Below are 20780 nucleotides of genomic sequence, written 5' to 3'. Positions count from 1 at the left end.
ACTGGGCTTGGAGGGGCTACTTTACTAATATCCCCATCACACCGTTCCCTATATACCCCTGGTTATAGACAAGTCTCTAGCCCTCGCTCCCACCGATAGATGTGTTTACTATATGGGAATTCAACATAAATATACTCCCATTATGGTTTTCCATTTTTGGTTATGCGTAGTGGATCTTTAGGAGTTACTGTGAACTAGGTTGAATAGGTCCAGTGCAAACCACGGAGTGTGCATATCGCTCCAACCTGGACATCAGGCTGGTATTTCTAAGGGTGTTAAGAGGTGTATAGGCTCTAACTCTGACCGCGTTATTCTATGCGATCCTATTTGCCGTCCACTCTCGATTTTCCCCTTATACTTTGATACCGAGCTTGTATTCTGAAACCACTAGGAATATTTACACCAGTGAGACACTGTTATTATCCGACGAGTGTGTAAGTTTGATTTACAGTGCTCCCCCTAGATTCCTCTACGTTCTCCTCAATACACTACCGCTAACGCTGGCAAATATTCCCCATACTCTGAATGTTACCTAGGAGTGTATCTACTTAATACTGTGCATGACTCATAGATATTGTATCCACTCATTAGCAGTCTAACAGGTTTAGAACAGCTACAAGTTATAATTTTACACTATCTATATTGCGAGTATGTTTAGACCATATACTTCCCTACTCCTTCTATCTCGGCATTGTATATACACTTTTTTATCTTATTTCTATTCCCCCAAGAGGGATCAATAAAGATTTATTTCATTGTAAATAGTTCGTTCTACGCTCCCTTTCACAGCATTGTTTTGCCATACACTGATGGAGCATATTCATCTAGGGTTTAGAAGCTGATTATGGATGTACTGCCCTAGTGCACTCCACTCAGCTTCCTCTTTTTGTAATGTTAAGGCCAGTTTGACCTTTAATTTATAAATCCCTTTGAATTCACCTTGAATTCTCTCTTAAGTAAATAACCATGCCTGTAAAACATTAAAGGGACACTCCAGGCACCAAAAGAATTTAATCTAAACAAATTTGTTATAGTGCCAGGAGGCCCCATGGAGGCACTCTTACCTCAAGGGGTTAAACCTTTCTAGAACAGTTTAACCCCAAAGTTGCCTGCAGCACTGGTCTCCACTTCCATCCTGGCGGCTTATCCCTTTGAGGTAAGAGTGCCTCCAGGGGTCTCCTGGCACCATTACAAGTTCATTTACATTAAGTTGTTTTGGTGCCTGGAGTGTTCCTTTAAAGTGTGAAGAACACATTTGAAAGTAAAATCATAGAGTTGAAAATGCATTTGCGGTAATGTAGGGAAAGGGAAAAAAAAAAAAAAAAGACTGACAAACAAAATCTGCATATCTAACACTCCTCTCAACATACTAAAATAATGAATTTGGTCAATCCCTTTGCTACCCTGTTAAAATGTGGTTGGGGACTTTATGGCCCAGTAATAGATATAGACTAATAAAGAACAATTGCCTGCATTCACCTTCCCCGATGCTGTATCAGCTCTTTGTCTATTTGTTTGGGCCCCTGTGACACTAGACATAATTGAAGGAGGTCTGGTAGCAAAAGTCCAAGTGGAAGTGAGCCAAAGCAGCACAGACAATCACAGCTTCCAAATTGAATCATGTGCCCCTCTTGTCAGGTCAAGTAGAATTTATGACACTCAGGGAAAAGAACATGACCAAAAACATTTAATTGTGCTGTTGCTCCCACGGTGTTCATGCTGCTTTAATAAAAACAGCTCCAGATGAAAATTAGCACTTATTACAATGTATTCAAAATCAATTTATAAAATGTGGCATTGTAAGCATAAGGTCTTTAAAATGAAACATTTTGGATGGTAGCTATTCTAATGCATGTGGATAATATTATATATATATATATATATATATATATATATATATATATATATATAAAATCTACTCACGTGTAAAGTGCGACAAAGAATTTTTTTATCTGTGGACTTGGTCCTCCAGCAACCTTCAAAAACACATCTTGGGGTTCTCCGTATCCCTGTGTGTTTTAACAAAATATACAAAAAATAAATTACAGTTCCTGAAACAATTTAAATAAGCCATTTCAAATAAATAAATAAACGAGAAATTATAAAAAATAACTGCAGATGAATAGACTCTACATTGATTTCTAGTAATTGGTGTCAATATTATTGCTCTATAGTCCAATTACTACAATCTAAATAGTTAATTGCTAATTAACAGGCATATTCTATATTAGCTTGACAAAGGTGAAGGTTCCCCAGTAACATCCAGGAAACTTATGTAGAATCACATGGCTGCAATTAGAGAAATGTGTGATGTTTAAAGATAGAGCCAGTTTACCTTCGGCTGCTGGGCCAAGACTTTCAGCTCTGGTTGTGAGTGGGCCCTCTCTGAGTTGTCAGGGAGATCAAAAGATCTTCCTGCTCCGCTCTGAGTCCCCCTCACCTGCTTGAGGTAATGTTGTGGTCTGCACGTCCATCTCTTCCCACATACAGCTCTCAGCCTTCTCCACACACACACAATAATCAGACACTACACACAGTCTCACACACAACAAACACATACAGGGGCCCAGGCAACCTTAATAACGCTCTGCTTAAAAAATTATGTACAAAAAATATTAATAAATATTTCAATGTTTTGCAGTTCAATAATTCAAAAGGTGTTCCTCGTTTTTTTTATTGCAATACTTATTTTAAACTGTGCACACTATCTATTCATGTGGTCCATTATCTCAAATACAACAACAAAATAAATGTAACCCTTAAGGACCAAACTTCTGGAATAAAAGGGAATCATGACATGTCACACATGTCATGTGTCCTTAAAGGGAAACTCCAGTGCCAGAAAAACGATCCGTTTTTCTGGCACTGGAGGGTCCCTCTCCCTCCCACCCACCAATCCCCTTTTACTGAAGGGGTGAAAACCCCTTCAGTCACTTACCTGGGACAGCGGCGATGTCCCCCGCCGCTGTCTCCGCCTCCGCGACGCTCCTCCTAATGATTACGTTGGCCGGTGGGCGAGACTAATCTCGCTCACCGGCCGTGGAGACCTAATGCGCATGCGCGGAAATGCCGCGCATGCGCATTACGTCTCCCCATAGGAAAGCATTGAAAAATCATTTCAATGCTTTCCTATGGGGTTTTGAGCGACGCTGGAGGTCCTCACACAGCGTGAGGACGTCCAGCGACGCTCTAGCACAGGAAACCTGTGCTAGAACCCAGGAAGTGACCTCTAGTGGCTGTCTAATAGACAGCCACTAGAGGTGGAGTTAACCCTGCAATGTAAATATTGCAGTTTATGAAAAACTGCAATAATTACACTTGCAGGGTTAAGGGTAGTGGGAGTTGGCACCCAGACCACTCCAATGAGCAGAAGTGGTCTGGGTGCCTGGAGTGTCCCTTTAAGGGGTTAAAAAAATGAACAAAGCATACATTAAACATTAATTAAAGCAGTTTATTGCTCCCCACATAGAACACCAGGTCAAGATGTGATATGCTTTCAATAATGGACAGAGAACAGTAAGGGAGAACCTAGACACCATATTTTACAACATTGATCAGAAGAGCAATACAACTGTTTTAATTTAAACTATAAACAATCAAACTTCTTTAATTATATTTATAAGACATACAATAATATCTCCTGATTTCTCTATCGGTTATAAAAAAAGGTTACAGAGCTTTAATGCGCATATAACATACACAATCAATATCTAACCATTGTCAATTCACCTTAGCTAAGGTGCATGCGGTGAGATGTAGTTTAAATAATTTGAAGAAGCACCCATTCAAACCTCTGGGTGGCAAGATCTATCCCCAGTAGGGTCTACTCCGCCCTCTGAACTTTCAAGATCAATTAAATGAGTATAAATTAAGTTAGATGACGTATATTAACCCAGCACCTGAGTCTGTAGGAGTCAAAGAGTATGTTCAATATGTTGGTCCTAGCTATTAATTCACACGGTAAATAATGAAATACTGAATATAAATGGTGTTTGCAGAATTTACTAAAATGAGAATTTTATGAGAATTCAAAGCAAATTTAAAATTTAAGGTAAAAAAAAAAAAAAAATAAAAAGTCAGCTATGCTTGTAGTACAGCTATTCTGGCCTTACATTTTAGCAAATATTCCTGCCAATATTTCTATCTTAGTGTTTGTTCTGACAAAAAAAGGATACATTTTAATAACGAACATAACGTTTTGTACTGCTGATTCTGAAAATCTTGCCTGTGGCGGATTTTTTTTTTTTTTTTTTTTAAAGAATGAAAAATCTTAAAAGCATTTCCACATCTTCATATTCTGATTCTTAGTTTTACTGACCTAGCTTAAATAATAAAATAAACTCAAAGCTACAACGTTGTTTGCTGATAGAGCGATCAACCTAAAAAGCAACTGTAGTGCCTAAAACTAAATTTGCTCGTTTTAATTATTTGGCACAAACTCTGTGTTATAGAATTAATTAATAAAGGTGAGCAAAAGAGACCACCCACAGGCAGTCCTTCTGCTCTCCACCCATAGCAACCACAGTGCATGCATGTAATGTAACATTATGTACATGTACGTATATACAGGTACTGGAAAACATAGCGAGGGTGAAAGAGCAACTTCACAGAATGTGAACACCTTGCTATTCAACCAAACTTGTTTTTTGTATTCTTATTTCCTCAAGCTCCCTTTGAAAAATAGATGGCTAATGTTACAGATCCTCCTGCAATTTATATGTATTCTATTAAGTTGCAAATGTATTCAGAATCTATATGAACTGCTTTGTCTCTTTGATTAGGGGGAGGTTGAACTGAGACTGTTCAGCTGTTGTTGGATTACAACTCCCATTAAAGGGACACTCCAAGACTCCAAGCACCGAGACCACTTCTGCCCATTGGAGTGGTCTGGGTGCAAACTCCCATCACCCATAATCCTGCAAGTGTAATTATTGCAGTTTTTATAAACTGACATAATTACCTTGCAGGGTTAAGTCCTCCTTTAGTGTCTGTCTATCAGACAGCCACTAGAGGGACATCCGTGTTCTTAAAACACGAAAAGTGTTTTTTAAACGACACTGGACTTGCTCACGCTATCCATGAGGACCTTTAGTATCGCCAAAAGCCCCAAAGGAAAGCATTGCATAATGCTTTCCTATGGGGAGGTATAAAGCGCAAGCGCGTCCATTGCCACGCATGCACATTAGGTCTCCCATGCCAGCTAACGTCAGCGGGGGACTAGCGCACGCGGAGCCTGACCCAGCGCTGAGGGACATCGGCGCTGGATTCAGGTAAGCAACATGGGATGGGGGGGGGGGGGGAGGAGAAGGTCAAAGGGAGAGGGGCACTGCAGATTATGTTTTCCTGGCACTGAAGTGTCCCTTTAAGTCTTTGGTAGAGTGCCGGGAGTTGTGGTAAAACAGAAGCTAGTTGGCCATATATCAATACCCCCTTTCTATGGGCTCTTGTTAATGTTTCAATTTTATTATGTTTACAATACATGTATAACATTTTTAAAACCTAGAACAATTACAATAAATGATGATAAACAAGAAAAAGCAAACAGATTACAGAAAAATTATTTCATTCTGTGGCTTTATTTACACCCATGTCGCTATACTAGAACTTTTGTGTTCTAGCAAAAATGGCAAATATAAAGTTTTCCAGGAGGGGAGGGGGGGGGGGGGGGTGGGTATGTAAAAAGAGAGTTCCTTGGTTATGGTTTCATTCAGCCACAACAAACTGATAATATATATTTTGGGTAACTGCTCTTGAAAGGTTAAACTGCACATTGTCACAACCATACCATTTTCTTGGTGTCACAGATAACGTTCGGATCACTGCAGCGTACATGAAGGTCTGGCTCTTGACCTGGCATTCCGACTGGAGCTCCTGAAAATGAGTTGTTATAATTGTAATTTACTTATTCAAATTGTATGTTAGCAGATAAAGAAATGCTGAATATACATGAGAAGTTGCTACGGTGAACATGTAGGATTCAAAACATTTGTAGCACTGATAAATAGACTATTTTAGTTTAATTGTGAACATTTAAAAAAAAAGTGTGAATAAGCATAGGAAAATTAGACATTTAAGAACCTTTAAAATCCATTTCAAATGATCAAACAGAAATAAAAAAACTAATTTCAGTGAAGTAGCTTGGAGGGAAAAATTAGGTGAATGGACTTTTGTTGTGAAGTTTTAGGCAATTGTTTGGATGGAAGTAAGTGCACATATGTGACTGGGTATGGGTAAGTGACAGGTTGGGAATATTTAAAGAGACAATATAGTTACCAAAACAAATTTTGCTTAACAAAGCAGTTTTTGTGTATACATCATGACCATGCATTCTCACTGCTCAATTTTCTGCCACTTGCGAGTTAAATCCCTTTGTTGATGCAGTCCTAACCACACCTCCCTGCATGTGACTTACAGTCTTCCTTAATAGTTCCTGTAAATTGAAATCTAATGTTTACATTTCCTTTAATGTACAATTTGTTTAATTTTGAATTTCTTATCTGCTGCTCTGTTAATAGCTTGCTAGACCCTACAGGAGCCTCCTGTATGTAATTAAAGTTCAATTTACAAAGCAGGAGATAAAAAGTTTTTACAGTAAACTACATCTGATTGAAAATGAAACCATTCTTTTCATGCAGGCTATGAGAGTCACACCCAGGAGAGGTGTGGCTAGTGCTGCATGGGCAGAAACAAAACTGATTTGACTCCTAAATGGCAGAGAATTGAGCAGTGAGACTTCAGGGTCATGATCTATACACAAAGACTGCTTCATTAAGCTAAAGTTGGTTTGGTGGCTATAATGTGCCTTTAAGAAGATAATGCGTGGAGAGTATCGAAATGGGTGGATGAATATGACTAATATGAGTATTTGGGGGAGAGATCTAAGTGATTTGCTAGAGTGTATCAGTACACCCTCTTAAAGGCTGAGCAGAGAAACAGTCAGTACCCCTTCTTAAAAGCGTTACTTATTTTTTAAAAACAGAATATTCGTCATATAAAAGAAATAAAGTAAATGATATGCAGCCTAAAATGGGAGGCTATACATAAGGAATACATAATTAACATTCCAATATAATAACAGTGATTCAAAATGTGAACATGTTGATAAGTAAAAGGGTATAGGGTCACATAAGATTTCTATATCACATACAGACCACAAACTTGTTTAACCTCTAAAGATTGCTGTAGTAGATATGGTGATTGGAGTACTCTAGTCCATCCCATTGTAAGTATTCAAGCCATTTTAGAATGGTTTTCACTTCATACATTGGGTCGCCAGGCAGTGCTCCACTCATCTTCTACCAATGACAGAAGAGCTATGTATGAACTAAGCACTGCAGTGAGGGCTTAGCTCATTGGCTGAGAGCAACCAGCTGAAACTCTCAGCCAATTAAGTGGTCTGGGTGCTAGGTCCCCCAGGTTTTAATCCTGCACTTGTAAACATAGCAGTTTCAGGGAGCCTGGCACTGGAGAAAGGTAAGTGGCTAATGGGGGTTTAACCCCTTCAGCCCAGCAGGAGGGGGGCCCTGAGGGTGGGGGGGACCTAAGGATTATATAGTGTCAGGAAAACAAGTTTGTTTTCCTGACACTATAGTGGTCCTTTAATCAGGCTAGGGTAGGTTGCTTAGGAGCTTTCGGCTCTCTTTTGTTAGTAGTGAATGAGGGGAGTGGTGCCTGGTGGACCGAGGTAAGAAGACAAACCATTCTAAAATGGTTGAGAACTTACAATGGCACATTATCCACTACAGCAAGCTTTAATTGTTTCTTTAAGGATCAAGATTTAGGTAACTTTGTTTATGGCAGGGGTGCCCAAAAGGTAGATCCTTAGATGTTTTAAAACGAAAGCTTCCATTCAGCTTTGGCATTCTAAAGGCAGATATTGGTATTTCTACAACATGTGGGGATGTACCTTTTGGGTACCCCTGGCTTATGGCATAACATGCCACTGATCATTAAGGGGTTAACCAGTATGAATAATAATATCATAGTAGGTCCTGACTGATTGAAAACAACCTAGGAAAACATACATTTAAAAGAAAAAAAAATCACTTTTTTCACTCTGTGGATTTTACAATATTTTTAAAGAGATTTAGAGTAATATAACCAAAGGAGTATTCTAATATCATTAATTATATTATTGTGCCTGCTGAGAGGTTATTTACCTGGAAGAGTGAACAATGGAGGCAATCGTATGGATTTTTTCAAGAATGTCAGTTCCGGATGATAAAATCGAAAGGTCTGATCAACAACATGCGGTTGGGGTTCAATATGTACTTGAAGAATTGCCACAGGTTTTCCATCCGAAGTCTTAAAAGAAACCTAGTCATCAAAAACATAATTGGACGCATTATGGAAAGTTTAAATACACATGACTCAATAAAGCTTTTTGTGCAAGTCTTCAGGTATTACTCTTGTGATTAATTAGTATGTTAAGTTTGTACTTTAACAAGAAAGCTGTATGTTCTGTGCTTTAAAGTGGTTTCATTGGGGAAATGAGTGTTCATTTCAGGGAGGAAAGTGCTGTTTACTTAGTAGTTAAAGAAGCAAATAAGGAACACATTTTGAATTTTGTGTCTAATCCTTTTTTAAAACATTCCTAAGATATTTAGAAGATTATCACTTCAAAACAAGCAATGCTCTGGAGATTTTGCATGTGTGAGAGAGATGAATTTGATGTGCATTTGAAAATAATCTGATTTGGACACATTTTAAAGCAAAATATTGCTGACCCAATACAATTACAATGTACATCTAAAGACAAGGCAAATGTAGACGGTCACAGTGCACTAAATAGCTAATGGATTGTAAATAACAATGCAGCTCTCTCTATGCACATCTAAAGCATGTGTTTGTTTACCTATCAATCACATAAGAGCATGATATATTTATTAACCCTGAAAACTGTGATATGGGTTAATTTAGCAGTGACCTAATATTGTAAACATAGCTTTTGAATTCTTACGTGGGTTAGGAACTAAAGGTAGATAGCTCACTGGGTGGATGGACATACAGTTAGACTTATAATAATAATAATAATAATACATAGGGGGAAAAAAATAAACTTTTTTTATTGTACAAAATGCTTTTTACTCTAGAAATTCTAACGGCAACAATGGGGGAAAAATGCAACCTGTCTGATTTGAATAAACAGACTGCTTCTTGGAGGCATGGTAGGTATATATGTAAGAAAATGGAGCAGAGGTACCAGTATCAGAACCTGGAAGTTCTGCACAAGTATGATATGCACATCTTGCCCACTGAACACATTGATAGCATGTACTGGTGTCTTTAAAAACAGAACTGTCAACGACTAAAAGTTTCCTCTTTAAGTTATTAGAGGTAAAAAGCAATTTGTGGATGTTGTGGATATTGCTTGTACTAGCTAAAGCTCAAGAGCTCCAACGTCCCTGCTAAACTCAAGCATGCGTATTGTGAAACCACATTTAGGAAATCAAGTTCAATGGGTGTCTGTTGTGAGATTACAGTACAGTATATGGCATATCTTGGAAGCAAATAATCAGTTTGATCAGAATCTCTGACATAAATATCATAAATCTGAGAGGTCCATAAAAATTACATAACATATCACCTTAATCTTCTTGGATGACATTGCATTTGGTTTGAAGTGTGACATTCCATCTGTATTGTTCAGCAATCCACCAGCCCCGGGACTCTGCCATTGCTAAACAGACAGACATGTATTTTAATAATTTGTTGTCTCGGTTACGCATCTCATGTCTTTCTCTTTTTTTTTTTTTAAAGCGTCACTCTAGGCACCACAACAACCAATGTCATTGCATAGGGTATGGCAAATACAGTCCCCTGTCATTGCATCTAGAGGTTTATAACTGCAGTGACTTCTAAAATGTGCTGCAGCTATAAGCCTACTGCTTCTATTTCACAGGAGAGATTTTACTTCTTTTTTTGCTCTTTAAGTTTCGTCCATGGCTTGCACACAATGGGCACACTCACACTAAGCATATTCACCCCTCTCCAGCTGTGGATGGCAATACACAGCTCAAACTGTGAACGGGAATGTTAATAGGCTAAGGGCAGTAATAATATGGCTTCAATCAGATTACTGAGCAGTTCCACACATTAGATTTGATGAGTGTAACTAGTGTCTGCACCTCAAGGACATATCCCACAAACACCACCTTAAGGAATTAAAAACCACCCAAAGAGCAGAATAATTGATGGAGGCTTTTCATAGTCTGGGAGCGGTCTGCCTGCTTCTTCTGCATGCAGATCATTAAAAACAGAAGCTACAGTGAATTTGAATATATTTTGTTTCTAATAGTTTCATTGTATTACCTATACAAATAATTTAACATTTCCAAATAACATTATTTTACAAACAAAAAAAAAAAGGCATGCCTGCAAATGTATTTAGGTTAAATGACTATCCCCATCTGCCATTTCACTGTAAACTGACAACTAATATCAAATAAAACTTCATCACAGAATTAACAATAAAATAAGTTTACATTGATATTAATGGGGATTTTCCGAATAAAAAAAAAAAAAAGACATGCTGATTGATGTGAAATGCAATAATAATAATAATTTAAAAAAAAACTTTATATGTGTTACAAATAACAAATACATATGTATACATCTATGTATATAGATGCCTAGTTTGCAAAGATGTTTTTCTTTATATTCAGCTTTACACAGAGTCTATACAGTTATTATCAACTAGTGATTAAGCACCACCATCATTCAAAGTGCAGTACAATATAAACATGGTTGTGGAAAGTAAAGCAATAAACATATATTAAACATGCACCACTGTACCATGGCGGTATGGTCAACAAAGAAAATCTGGTATTTAAATGGAATGTAGACGGTCTCCTTGGGCCTCAGATAGAGATGTGGGTTTGTCAAATTTTGCTCAACATGAAACATATTCTCTTCTATGGGAGTCAATGTGTTTGTTAGATTCTTAAAATGTCTCCATTCCTTTGTATCCACAATGACTCTGGGGAAGAAGAATAAAAAAAAATAAGAACGCAAGGAAACGCAAGGAAAAAAAAATTATTAAAGAAATATTCTGAAACCTCTTGCCTTGAGACCTTCTACGATAACATTGTAAAACTAATGTTACACATACTTGTTTTTAAATAAATGTGTGAATGTTTTAGGGATGTTGCAGCTACTTGTTTTCTCTGTATTGGGCAGACTAGATGGGCCAAATGGTTCTTATCTGCCGTTACATTCTAGGTTTCTTTTTGTGTTTTGTTTTGTTTTTTAAACACTACCAGCAAAAGTAATTTTGTAAATGTAATAGTAGTCCATATAAACCTTTGACGCTTTTATATTTAAGAATTTCAACAAAAAATCTAGGGTAATGCTGGTCTAATTAAATGTTATATTACGCATTGACGTTTCAAAAGCCCCACTATTCATCACACTCTACTCAATCGTCCAAGTACATGACAAAATAAGGGGAGAGGGTTTAGACCTAATTACCATTACTAGTTACTCTGCTTGTGCATCTATTGGTTTAACCCCTTAAGGACACATGACATGTGTGACATGTCATGGTTCCCTTTTATTCCAGAAGTTTGGTCCTTAAGGGGTTAAGCAAGTCCATCTTATGCCTTTCTTTCACGACTGATATCACCAGCTCATCTGGTGAATAATTTTATGGCACTGAGTATTTAGAGCTGCCTAATGATGACGAGATGTATGTTGGACAGAATGCTAACTCCATGATATCCCTTCACAAGATACAACACCTGTGTCATACTGTACTATACCCATGCTTCAGTCAATGTGCATGTTTCTTGCATCATACGTGCATGCGCATGTTAACGCAGGTTGCCAAAAAAAACACGGCTGATTAAACTGCTTATCTAGCCACCGCCCTTTGTATCCAAAATAGCACAAATGAAAAACAAATGCAACAATATATGAGAATGCTAGATTATTGGATTTCATCAATACCAGCAAATCCAAAAACCACAGCTGTCCACAAAAAGGAAAACTACAGTAAGAAAAGGAAAGAAAACTTTCAAACTATTTCCATCGGTTACACATAGCACAAAGTATAAAAGTCCCACTACATATAGAGAAGATGTTCGCCCTCTGGCTTTTCCCCAGAGTCCCCTACTCATCCTCAGCTGTCTCTACAAAACGCAGGCTGTGATGTGCAAGACAAAAAGAGAATATTTTTCTATAATACACACTGCACAATTTTGCATCTTTTATATTTTATGAAACTTTTAGTTTAGAATTGGTGCTATGTGTTCATAAATAATAACTGAACGTTAAAGTAACACTTTGAATACAATTTCAGTAAATAACAAAAACCTAAAGGGGCCAACTGCATGCAATAAAAAAAGTTTACAAAACTCAAGTTATAAAAAATAACATTAAATAAAGTGGAATGTTTTGTTTTCTTCTCCACCAAACATTTACAATCATGTATTGTGAAAAACTGGGAAAATAAGACATGCATGATTTAAAGGGCATCTTTTTTGAAGAAAAAAAAACAGAACAAAATAATTAGCCTTATCTTTCACAAAATACAGATACCAAAATGTATTGTGAAAAGCATTTTCCCCTCTAGCATTAGATAACCTTATAAAAAAAATAAGCAACGTCGATTACTGTTCTACCTGAGATCTGGGTTATCAATCTCAATGGATACGGTGTACTGAATGTTGTAAGGATTTTTCAGCTCAAATTCAAAGAATTCTGCAGTGCCCATTGTAGCATAGACAGTGTAATTTGAGGTAATGGCCTGATTCAGCATACTCGAGATACACTCTGCCTTGGTGCGTTCTCTGTATGCTTCGATAATCTGCAAATCTCTGGTGTGCTGAGTGCGCTCTTCATGTTGAGCCTAGAAACAAAAAGAAAATAGAAACAGCTCAATATCTGTGTTTCATTAAACATACATACATTCCCATTTGATTTGTCCTAAACCATAGAAGCTGCGTTAGTTACAAATTAATTTTGTTTTCTGCGAGAAAGAAAATGTCCATCCAAACCGCAAGCATACAGAAATTATACGTTTATTTATTGATTGGTTTTAGCCAATCAAAAATCTAGTAAGAACTAAGACTGCGTCAAGTAATCGATCTGAATTAACCAATAGCTGCGTATACCCTACCATCTCATAAAATGAAGAGTTTCTATAGTAATATAAGCTTAGAGAATTAACGCCTGTAATATTTATACATATATTTAAACTTTGATGAATGTGTTCTTTTATAGAAACTAAACATGGATCGAAGCATTACTGTCTGTGTCATAAAGCTAAATAAATAACCACTGACAATATATGTGCAGGTAATCTTTAAGAGATATACAAAAAAAGAAATACAATAGGGAGAACATGTTTGGGATACTTTTTACTGGTTTTGTAAGGTTTTAATTGTGGGGCAGGAAAACAACATTAAATGATGCAAAGTATGGGTAATTATGCAAGCTTGCAATCAATACCATTAATCAACATGCAATGGACGAGGTACAGAGAGTAGAAGGATAAGCAGAAGTACCGTAACTAAATTAGGGAATTCGAGCAGAAAATGGTAAAGGAACGTAAGAGATAACATGAAAAGAAGATAAAAGTAACATAAATGTTAGTCAATAGAATTGAATTCATGAAAGTTTACTTTCTAGGTTTGAATATAATAGCCAGACCCTAATTTCGTCAATCATGCCTGACTCCCAGTGTGTACTGCAGAATCCCCTAGTTCTCTAGAGTGCATTGCATGGCTGTAGCAAGTGTTTGTGTAAACCGTTTTGTGTTGTAGAATTGCAGCAATGAAAGGATGCAGTCCTGATTTCGTGTATATATCTCATTGTGACCAAAATATCTTCTACATGTTTTTGCTTACTTCCACAGCCTTAATTAATATCCTAGGGTACCAGATGGCTTCTCCTTCGCCTTTGTCTAGCTCCATATCCCCATTTTTTTTTTTTTAATTAGCTTGATGTATTGCTTGCCTCCTGTTCCTTCATTAGGACTGAGCCCTACTCTCAAATATCTTCTCTGTATTTTTGTCTTATTCCTATTCAGGCACTCACATATCTTGTATCCTGGACAAAGTGTTTTACATCCGGCTTGACTGATATCTGAGACACCTGTTTCTTGAATATTTTTGGTCCTTATGTGAAATGCTGGAAGCATATTTGATAACGATCAGCCTCAGAGCTGTCCTACTTAAAACAAACACTGTGAATTGACGCCTACACCTTACTGGCTACTGTCCTGAAGTATGATTTTTTTTTGTTTCGAAATGATAATGTTTGCTCCAATACATTTACCTTGTTCCTGTCTTACTAGTTAAGTGATACTTCTTCCACAAATAGGAAACAATGACACTTGTGAGGGAATAACGTTCTTATTCAGCTTTAGAGTACTTGATCCTTTTATATGTTGTATTTTGTGAAGTGGTGACTTCGGGCGAATGGTATTGCAGCATGTGACATTCATTTTTAGCAATATATGATCTTTTTTTTTTTCTACAAATCTATGAGTGCCATGCCCTGGACCATCTTTCATCTACAAGACTTAGGGGCTCCATCTCTGGCAGTGGTCAGCTGCCCTGCGGTGATTATGTCATACATGCATCTAGGTCCGACAATAGTATATTTTGGGATTCAAGAGTGGCAGAAGGTGGCTAAAAGGCAGCAACACAATTTAAAACAATTGACAACTCAAGTACAAATTAATTTACAGCAATTATGCGCCCAGGGTAGATGGAGGCCCAGTTCATTACGGCTATGAATGAGAATGATAGGAAATGAAGTGCATTACTGCCACAATCAAAAACATTAATCATGACTAATATGTTTCATGAATTTAATTTTTCATCATGCTCACTAAACCAGTCCAATTAAAATTTGTATTACTAATATTATCTTCATTTAACCCTTATACTGAACATTGTTAGGTATGAGAAATGTAAAAAATATTTATAAATCAACAGCTCTTTATCCTGCAAAAGAGTGTCTCCATCCATTGTCCACTATTGCTATTACCTCTGTCTTTTGTACTGGGCAGTCACCATATACAAACATACAGAGGAAGGGGGGCATTGAACAATGTTTCTATTTACTCTTCTTACTTGCACTGTGTGCCATGGATGTGGCTGGACTTAACTGGAGTGTGATGTCATCTAAATCTTTACTATCAGGGTTTTTCACTAAAGACAGAATTCAAAGTGAATATCAAATTTGCAGAAAAAAAAAGCTGACCTAGAAAAAAACTCTAAGTGAGCTATGCTTCCAGTTTGGCAATGTTGACCTTACATTTTTAATTCTATTTGAGTTCTCTTTGAATTCTCACTTTAGTGAATAGCTCTGTATAAGTGTATATAATTGGAATTCATATGGAGAAAAGTTAACCAATTTCCAGAATAATCATGGTCCCCATAATGCTCAATTCTTTACATAATACATTTGTTAAAACTTATTACCTTTTCTTTAAAAAATTATTATTACTATTACATTTTTACTATTATTAAATTTGTTCTTTGCAACAGGATAGTGCTATATTTTATGATCACATTGGTTGATACTTAGTCCATTGTGCTACAAAATAAACATGTATTGTTTGCACATTGAGAAGCGTAACTAGTGGATTTTGCTTACCAGTAGGAGTGATTTTCTTAGGTTAATGTTCTCTTGCGACTCCTGTTGTCTCACTGCCATCATCCTTTCCATCTTGCGTCTCTGCATGGCATCTGTCTCGCTGTCTTTATGCTGATAGGCAATGCTAACGTCTTTCATTCGGCTGAAGAGCATTGCTGCCAATTCGCTGTCTAAGTCAGCCAACTTCTGAGCTTGGGAAATAGTTTTCCCTGCTTAAAACATAAGAACGGCTTTTTAACAAAATGACTAGTGGGCTGAATCCCACAATGGATAGCTATTATAGGTAATTGTGCCTTGGTTATTTTATCAACTGTGTGCTAATAAGCATAGCTTCGCTACAAGGAAACTCACCTTGAACAGACAATTTGAGAAGAAGAATTAGGTTTAATGATGGCTCTCAACAAGTGTCTGAAACTAATTCTACAGGCAAACAAGAATACAAACATGTTTCTAGGTTTAAAGTGTGCACTAAACTTTAACCCCTTGATCACAAGTCCATTTGGTTTTATCAGCTGTATTGTAATACGGATCATCCATGCACCAAACATACTGCCTTAAAATGAAGTGGTTTTGGTGCATAGAGTGTGTGTCATTTTAATATTTGTATACAAAACATAGACAACAAATGTCAGGTCTTGTGGGACAATTTTAAGCCAATATGCTAGATTATAATGCCTCATGGACAATATGTGTTTATGGCACCACGGAAGGAATACAAAAAGCACATACATTCAAAATGCATTATGAAAAAGTCATTCAGGCTTGCATATGTATCCCGTGCATGTCTTGGAAGGTCTGTGGCAACACCACCCAAAAGCGGTGCAAGGAGAAGTGCCTTATAATTCAATATGGATTACGTGGACAAATGAACTTTCATTATCATAAAAGTAACAGTTAATCTATAGTACGCATTCATCCAGATGCAAAGGTAAAAAAAGACAAGGTATGTCATGCTTAGATATATGTACAATGTGACAATCACAGCCAAAGTACAAAACAGTGGATATAAAGAAAAATATATAAGACAAAAACTTCCCTTAAAGAATGGTGTGCCCCAAAGACTTCATCTCGTCTTCAAATACAAGTATAATAGATATAGGGATGCTAAAGGGGGAGATTTGTATTTGCAATTTATGCTTATTTACACATGAATGGGTCCTGAGGAAGTCCCTAAAAGGACGAAACGTGCAGGACAACCTGTGGTGACTCTTCTGATTACACGTGTTGTTTTTAACTTTGATGTAAATGAAGAAATTGTTTTAAATTCACATCTTTCTACTTGCAATATATTGCTTTATTTTTTCTCTCTCTGAATCATGGTCCCTGATTGCTTGGAGTGAATATCAATCTGGGACATATGAAAAATGTGATCTATAGAAGACACATCTATACACTGGGATTTATTTATAAGGCACGGTTTGGGATACTAAGTGTGAGTGGCCAATTGGAAAATATACTACCATAATTTGTTATACATAGTTATACACTATTTTATATACTGTTTTTCTAGCAGAATTGCACATTTTATATATCATGCTTAGAGTTAAATACTATTCAATTTATATTATTTTGCTTGGCTATTACTCAAACGCTTTTGATATCTTACCTGACAAACCTGTTTTGGAAAGCAAGCTACCTCCACGGAAACTACTTCTACCATCGTGTGCAGAGATGATTCGAGATTTAGATGGAGGAAGTGACTCAGATCTCTTCAGTTTTTGTTCAGCAAGATGTCCTAAAATAGCAAAACATTTTATTAAAGCATTATCTTTATTGCCATGTAAACATCCACTGCAGCAAAATCCAAACAAAATTCCAAGACAGGAACATTTGATGCAGTAAACATTTGCAGAAACATCTCAAGGCTCAAATCTTTAGGGTTAACGTATTTTCAAATCCCTTGTCTTTAAAGCCAGTTGTTTCTATTTCTGACTCAGGAGCAAGCATGGGTTGCTTCTACCACAGTTAATTGCTGGACCCCCAACTGTGCTAAAGCAAAGGACATTAGTGTAACAATAATCTCTATTGTTAACAGAGTGGCTCAACACATTTGGCAGCTAAGGTCCAATGACTGCACAAGGTTTGACTCCACTACCACCAACAGTGCAACATTACGGATATGGTAAAATGAGCCTCAAGTGCCACTGCTAATGAAGTAACCATTGACTGTGATACTAGTTTTACAAAATATGCTGATATGAAAAAAAAACCAAGGAAACAGAATAAACAGGACACCTTAATTGTCCTAATAAGGCCTCGATTTAATAGGCTTTCCAAATGATTCAATACTGTTAGAAAAACGTTCCAAATTACTTATCTACAAAATTCCCACAGACTTTAATGGTCACGTCGGTAGATAAATCATTTGAAAAGGTTTTATAGTAGTATTGGATCATTTGGAAAGCTTATTAAATTGAGGTTTGAATACACAAGTATGCAATGTTTCAAGACTTTCTGATCTTTTCTCCCGGGGTGTTATACAAACAGATATGAAACATTTTGTCATACTGTATTGTCTAGATGGAAAGAAGATTAGATGAGAACGGGCCCTTTGGTCATTCCTCAGTGAGAGACAGTCTCATGTGGTGTAAAGGTGTCAAAAGCCTTTCACATATTCCGTGTCAATCATGATGCCTGGAATATTGGTTGTACAGAACATTATACAATGTTGTAGGGTGTTAAAACAAATCCCAATCACAATGTATGTCTGCGTCTAACAGAGTACCACTTTTTATTTAAATGACTGAGAATTTAAAAAAAAAATAGTAAAAAATAAAAACAAAAGACATTTAGTTGAAAATTCCCAGAGTGATTCTTCTAAGCTATAACATGCAATCTTGCAATGTGCCAATATCAGTAAGATTTAAAGTAAGACTAACAGAGCTAAATCTGTCCCATTAGTAGATCTAATCCAATTTTAGTAACACATATTTTAAAGTGATGTCAGATGTAAAAATAAAGAATAACGCTCACCTTATGATTTATGTAAATAAATGTATATAGCAGACAAATAACAAAATCCATGAATACAGTTGCAATGTCTGCTGCAGGGCTAGGAAAGTTTCAGCACTCCAGGTGTTGTGAAATACACCTCCCATAATGCTCTTAGCCATAATGCTGGCAAAAGCATCCGGGGAGATATAGTCCACAACATCTGGGGTGCCACAGCTTGCTTACCCCTGGTGTACTGTGATAGCTAAATGATCCCAGTTACCTTAATAATACAGTGTGCTGTTTGCTACAGTGTGCTTAAAAAGTGATCTAACAACACATAAAACATTTTCAGAAGATAATTACACCACACATTTTATTACAACTAAAATTTAGTCAAATTAAACCTATGAACCCTTCCACCTGATTACCTTGAATCAAATCTAGTCTATCAATCTGAGAAACGTATGGTGAATTCCGAAGACGTAAGAACATTTGGCTAATCATAATAAATTGGGTTTCATATAATGGAAAACAAAAAAAAGTATCTTATTAAGTATCTTATTAACTGGTTTTAATATCTTCATATACAATGCTTTTAGCATAGTGAATTCATTTGTTTGCTGCTCTACATTTTAACAACTCAAGAAACCCTGAATGTAAGTGAAAGATGGTAATGAAAGTTAAATGGAAAGAACGCCAATCACTATAGCAAGGTGGAAATAATCAGAAATTTCAAACAGACAGGATAACATTACACTTAACATCTCTTGCTGTAAGATACACAAATACAAATACATTATTAGAAGCTGTCCTGCAATAGGAAGCACAGATGACAATAAGCTTGCAGCAGCCCCCTTCTAGAGAATGTCTGTTACAGGATATGTGAATGTCAATCAGCCGATAACAGCGCCTGCTATAGCATACAATAATAAATTCAAAGCAGCTCTTTTCTGTAGGATGCGTAGATAGCAATGAACTAATCGCATCATCTTGCTATAAGATGTGCAAATACAAAGAGCAACCCCTGTTGCAAAGATATAACTGAAAAACAACCCATTGCTGTAAATTGCATAGATGACAGCGAACAAATAGTGGTCTCTGCTACAAGGTTCACATATATGAACACTATAAACTAGCACCAGCCCTCTGATATATGATGCATAGAGAGCAAGAAATGAATTGCAGTCCCCTTCCATAAAATGCACAGATACAAATGAGGTAACAGCAGCCCTCTGCTATAGGACACACAGATAGCAGTTACAATTAGAATTTTTTATACTGCAGCTGTATATTGAGCGGTGCCATACAATAGATAAACAAGACAAACAATTCTAACAAAACACGTTTGACATACAGGAACAGTAAGTGAAAAGGGCCCTGTCCAAACACTCTCACAATCTTAAAGAAATAATAGACCATTTCGATAAGTTTTACAAATATAATTAAATTGAGATGATGGTTAAAACAGGTTTAGAAAATTTGAAAGAACACGTATGTCTTTTCTTCTGATGTTTTTAGTTTTATTCGTCCCAGTAAATATTATTGCAGGAAGGTAAAAACTTCTGCAGGGTACTGACTGGAATCATGGCTCCCTTATCACTCAAGACGGCAACGCTTGTTACCCAGCTTCTATGGCAGTAAGTAGATTTCATTTTGCTCTGCAATATTGTTAGCTAAAACAGAATAATAAAAGGAACACACAAAAACGTGAGAGTACCTTTTTCGTATGACTCCCCCTTTAAGGGATGCCATTCAATACATATTTTTTGTTTTATTTTGTGCAATATGTTTCCTATTGCGTATGACTCCCCCTTTAAGGGATGCCATTCAATACATATTTTTTGTTTTATTTTGTGCAATATGTTTCCTATTGCGTACAAGTCATTTTAACTTGCTCTACAACCTTTTATTTCAGCAGAGCTTCAAAATGACCCGCATTGCTTATGAAATCGAAATGCTGAATATATTATAACATTTCTATACAACTACTTGAATGTTCCTTTTTTGCTTTGATCTGTTACTCAGCCTCCAGTGGCTTTAGAACTCAGAACACTAAAAGCTAGACAACTTCAAAGAATATAAAATTCATGTTGTCAACAGTCTTAACGCCAACCACTCTGTGAAAGGAGATGCATTTAGTTTTATGTATAAGAGAATGTTTTATACATGTCTACGATTCAATCCATTACTTCTGCTATGAGATAATTTAATTCCCATTTAGTACAGAGCTCAAAATGAAG

General features: G+C 36.6%; 1 protein-coding gene across 1 annotated transcript in view; it reads right to left on the bottom strand.

The window, feature by feature from the left end:
• Positions 1–20780, bottom strand: part of NPHP4 (nephrocystin 4) — a 311285-nt gene that overhangs the window by 33464 nt on the left and 257041 nt on the right. The window contains exons 18-25 of the mRNA XM_063435987.1: positions 17213–17341; positions 15607–15818; positions 12621–12847; positions 10795–10978; positions 9587–9679; positions 8160–8316; positions 5786–5871; positions 1924–2009 (exon numbers count right to left, since the gene is read on the bottom strand). Of these exons, the coding sequence (XP_063292057.1) occupies positions 1924–2009; positions 5786–5871; positions 8160–8316; positions 9587–9679; positions 10795–10978; positions 12621–12847; positions 15607–15818; positions 17213–17341 (1174 nt within the window). The remainder of the gene's footprint in view (positions 1–1923; positions 2010–5785; positions 5872–8159; positions 8317–9586; positions 9680–10794; positions 10979–12620; positions 12848–15606; positions 15819–17212; positions 17342–20780) is intronic.

This window comes from Pelobates fuscus, chromosome 11 (assembly GCF_036172605.1).
Source record: "Pelobates fuscus isolate aPelFus1 chromosome 11, aPelFus1.pri, whole genome shotgun sequence".
Taxonomy (NCBI): Eukaryota; Metazoa; Chordata; class Amphibia; order Anura; family Pelobatidae; genus Pelobates; species Pelobates fuscus.
This window is presented reverse-complemented; position numbering and strand designations above follow the sequence as displayed.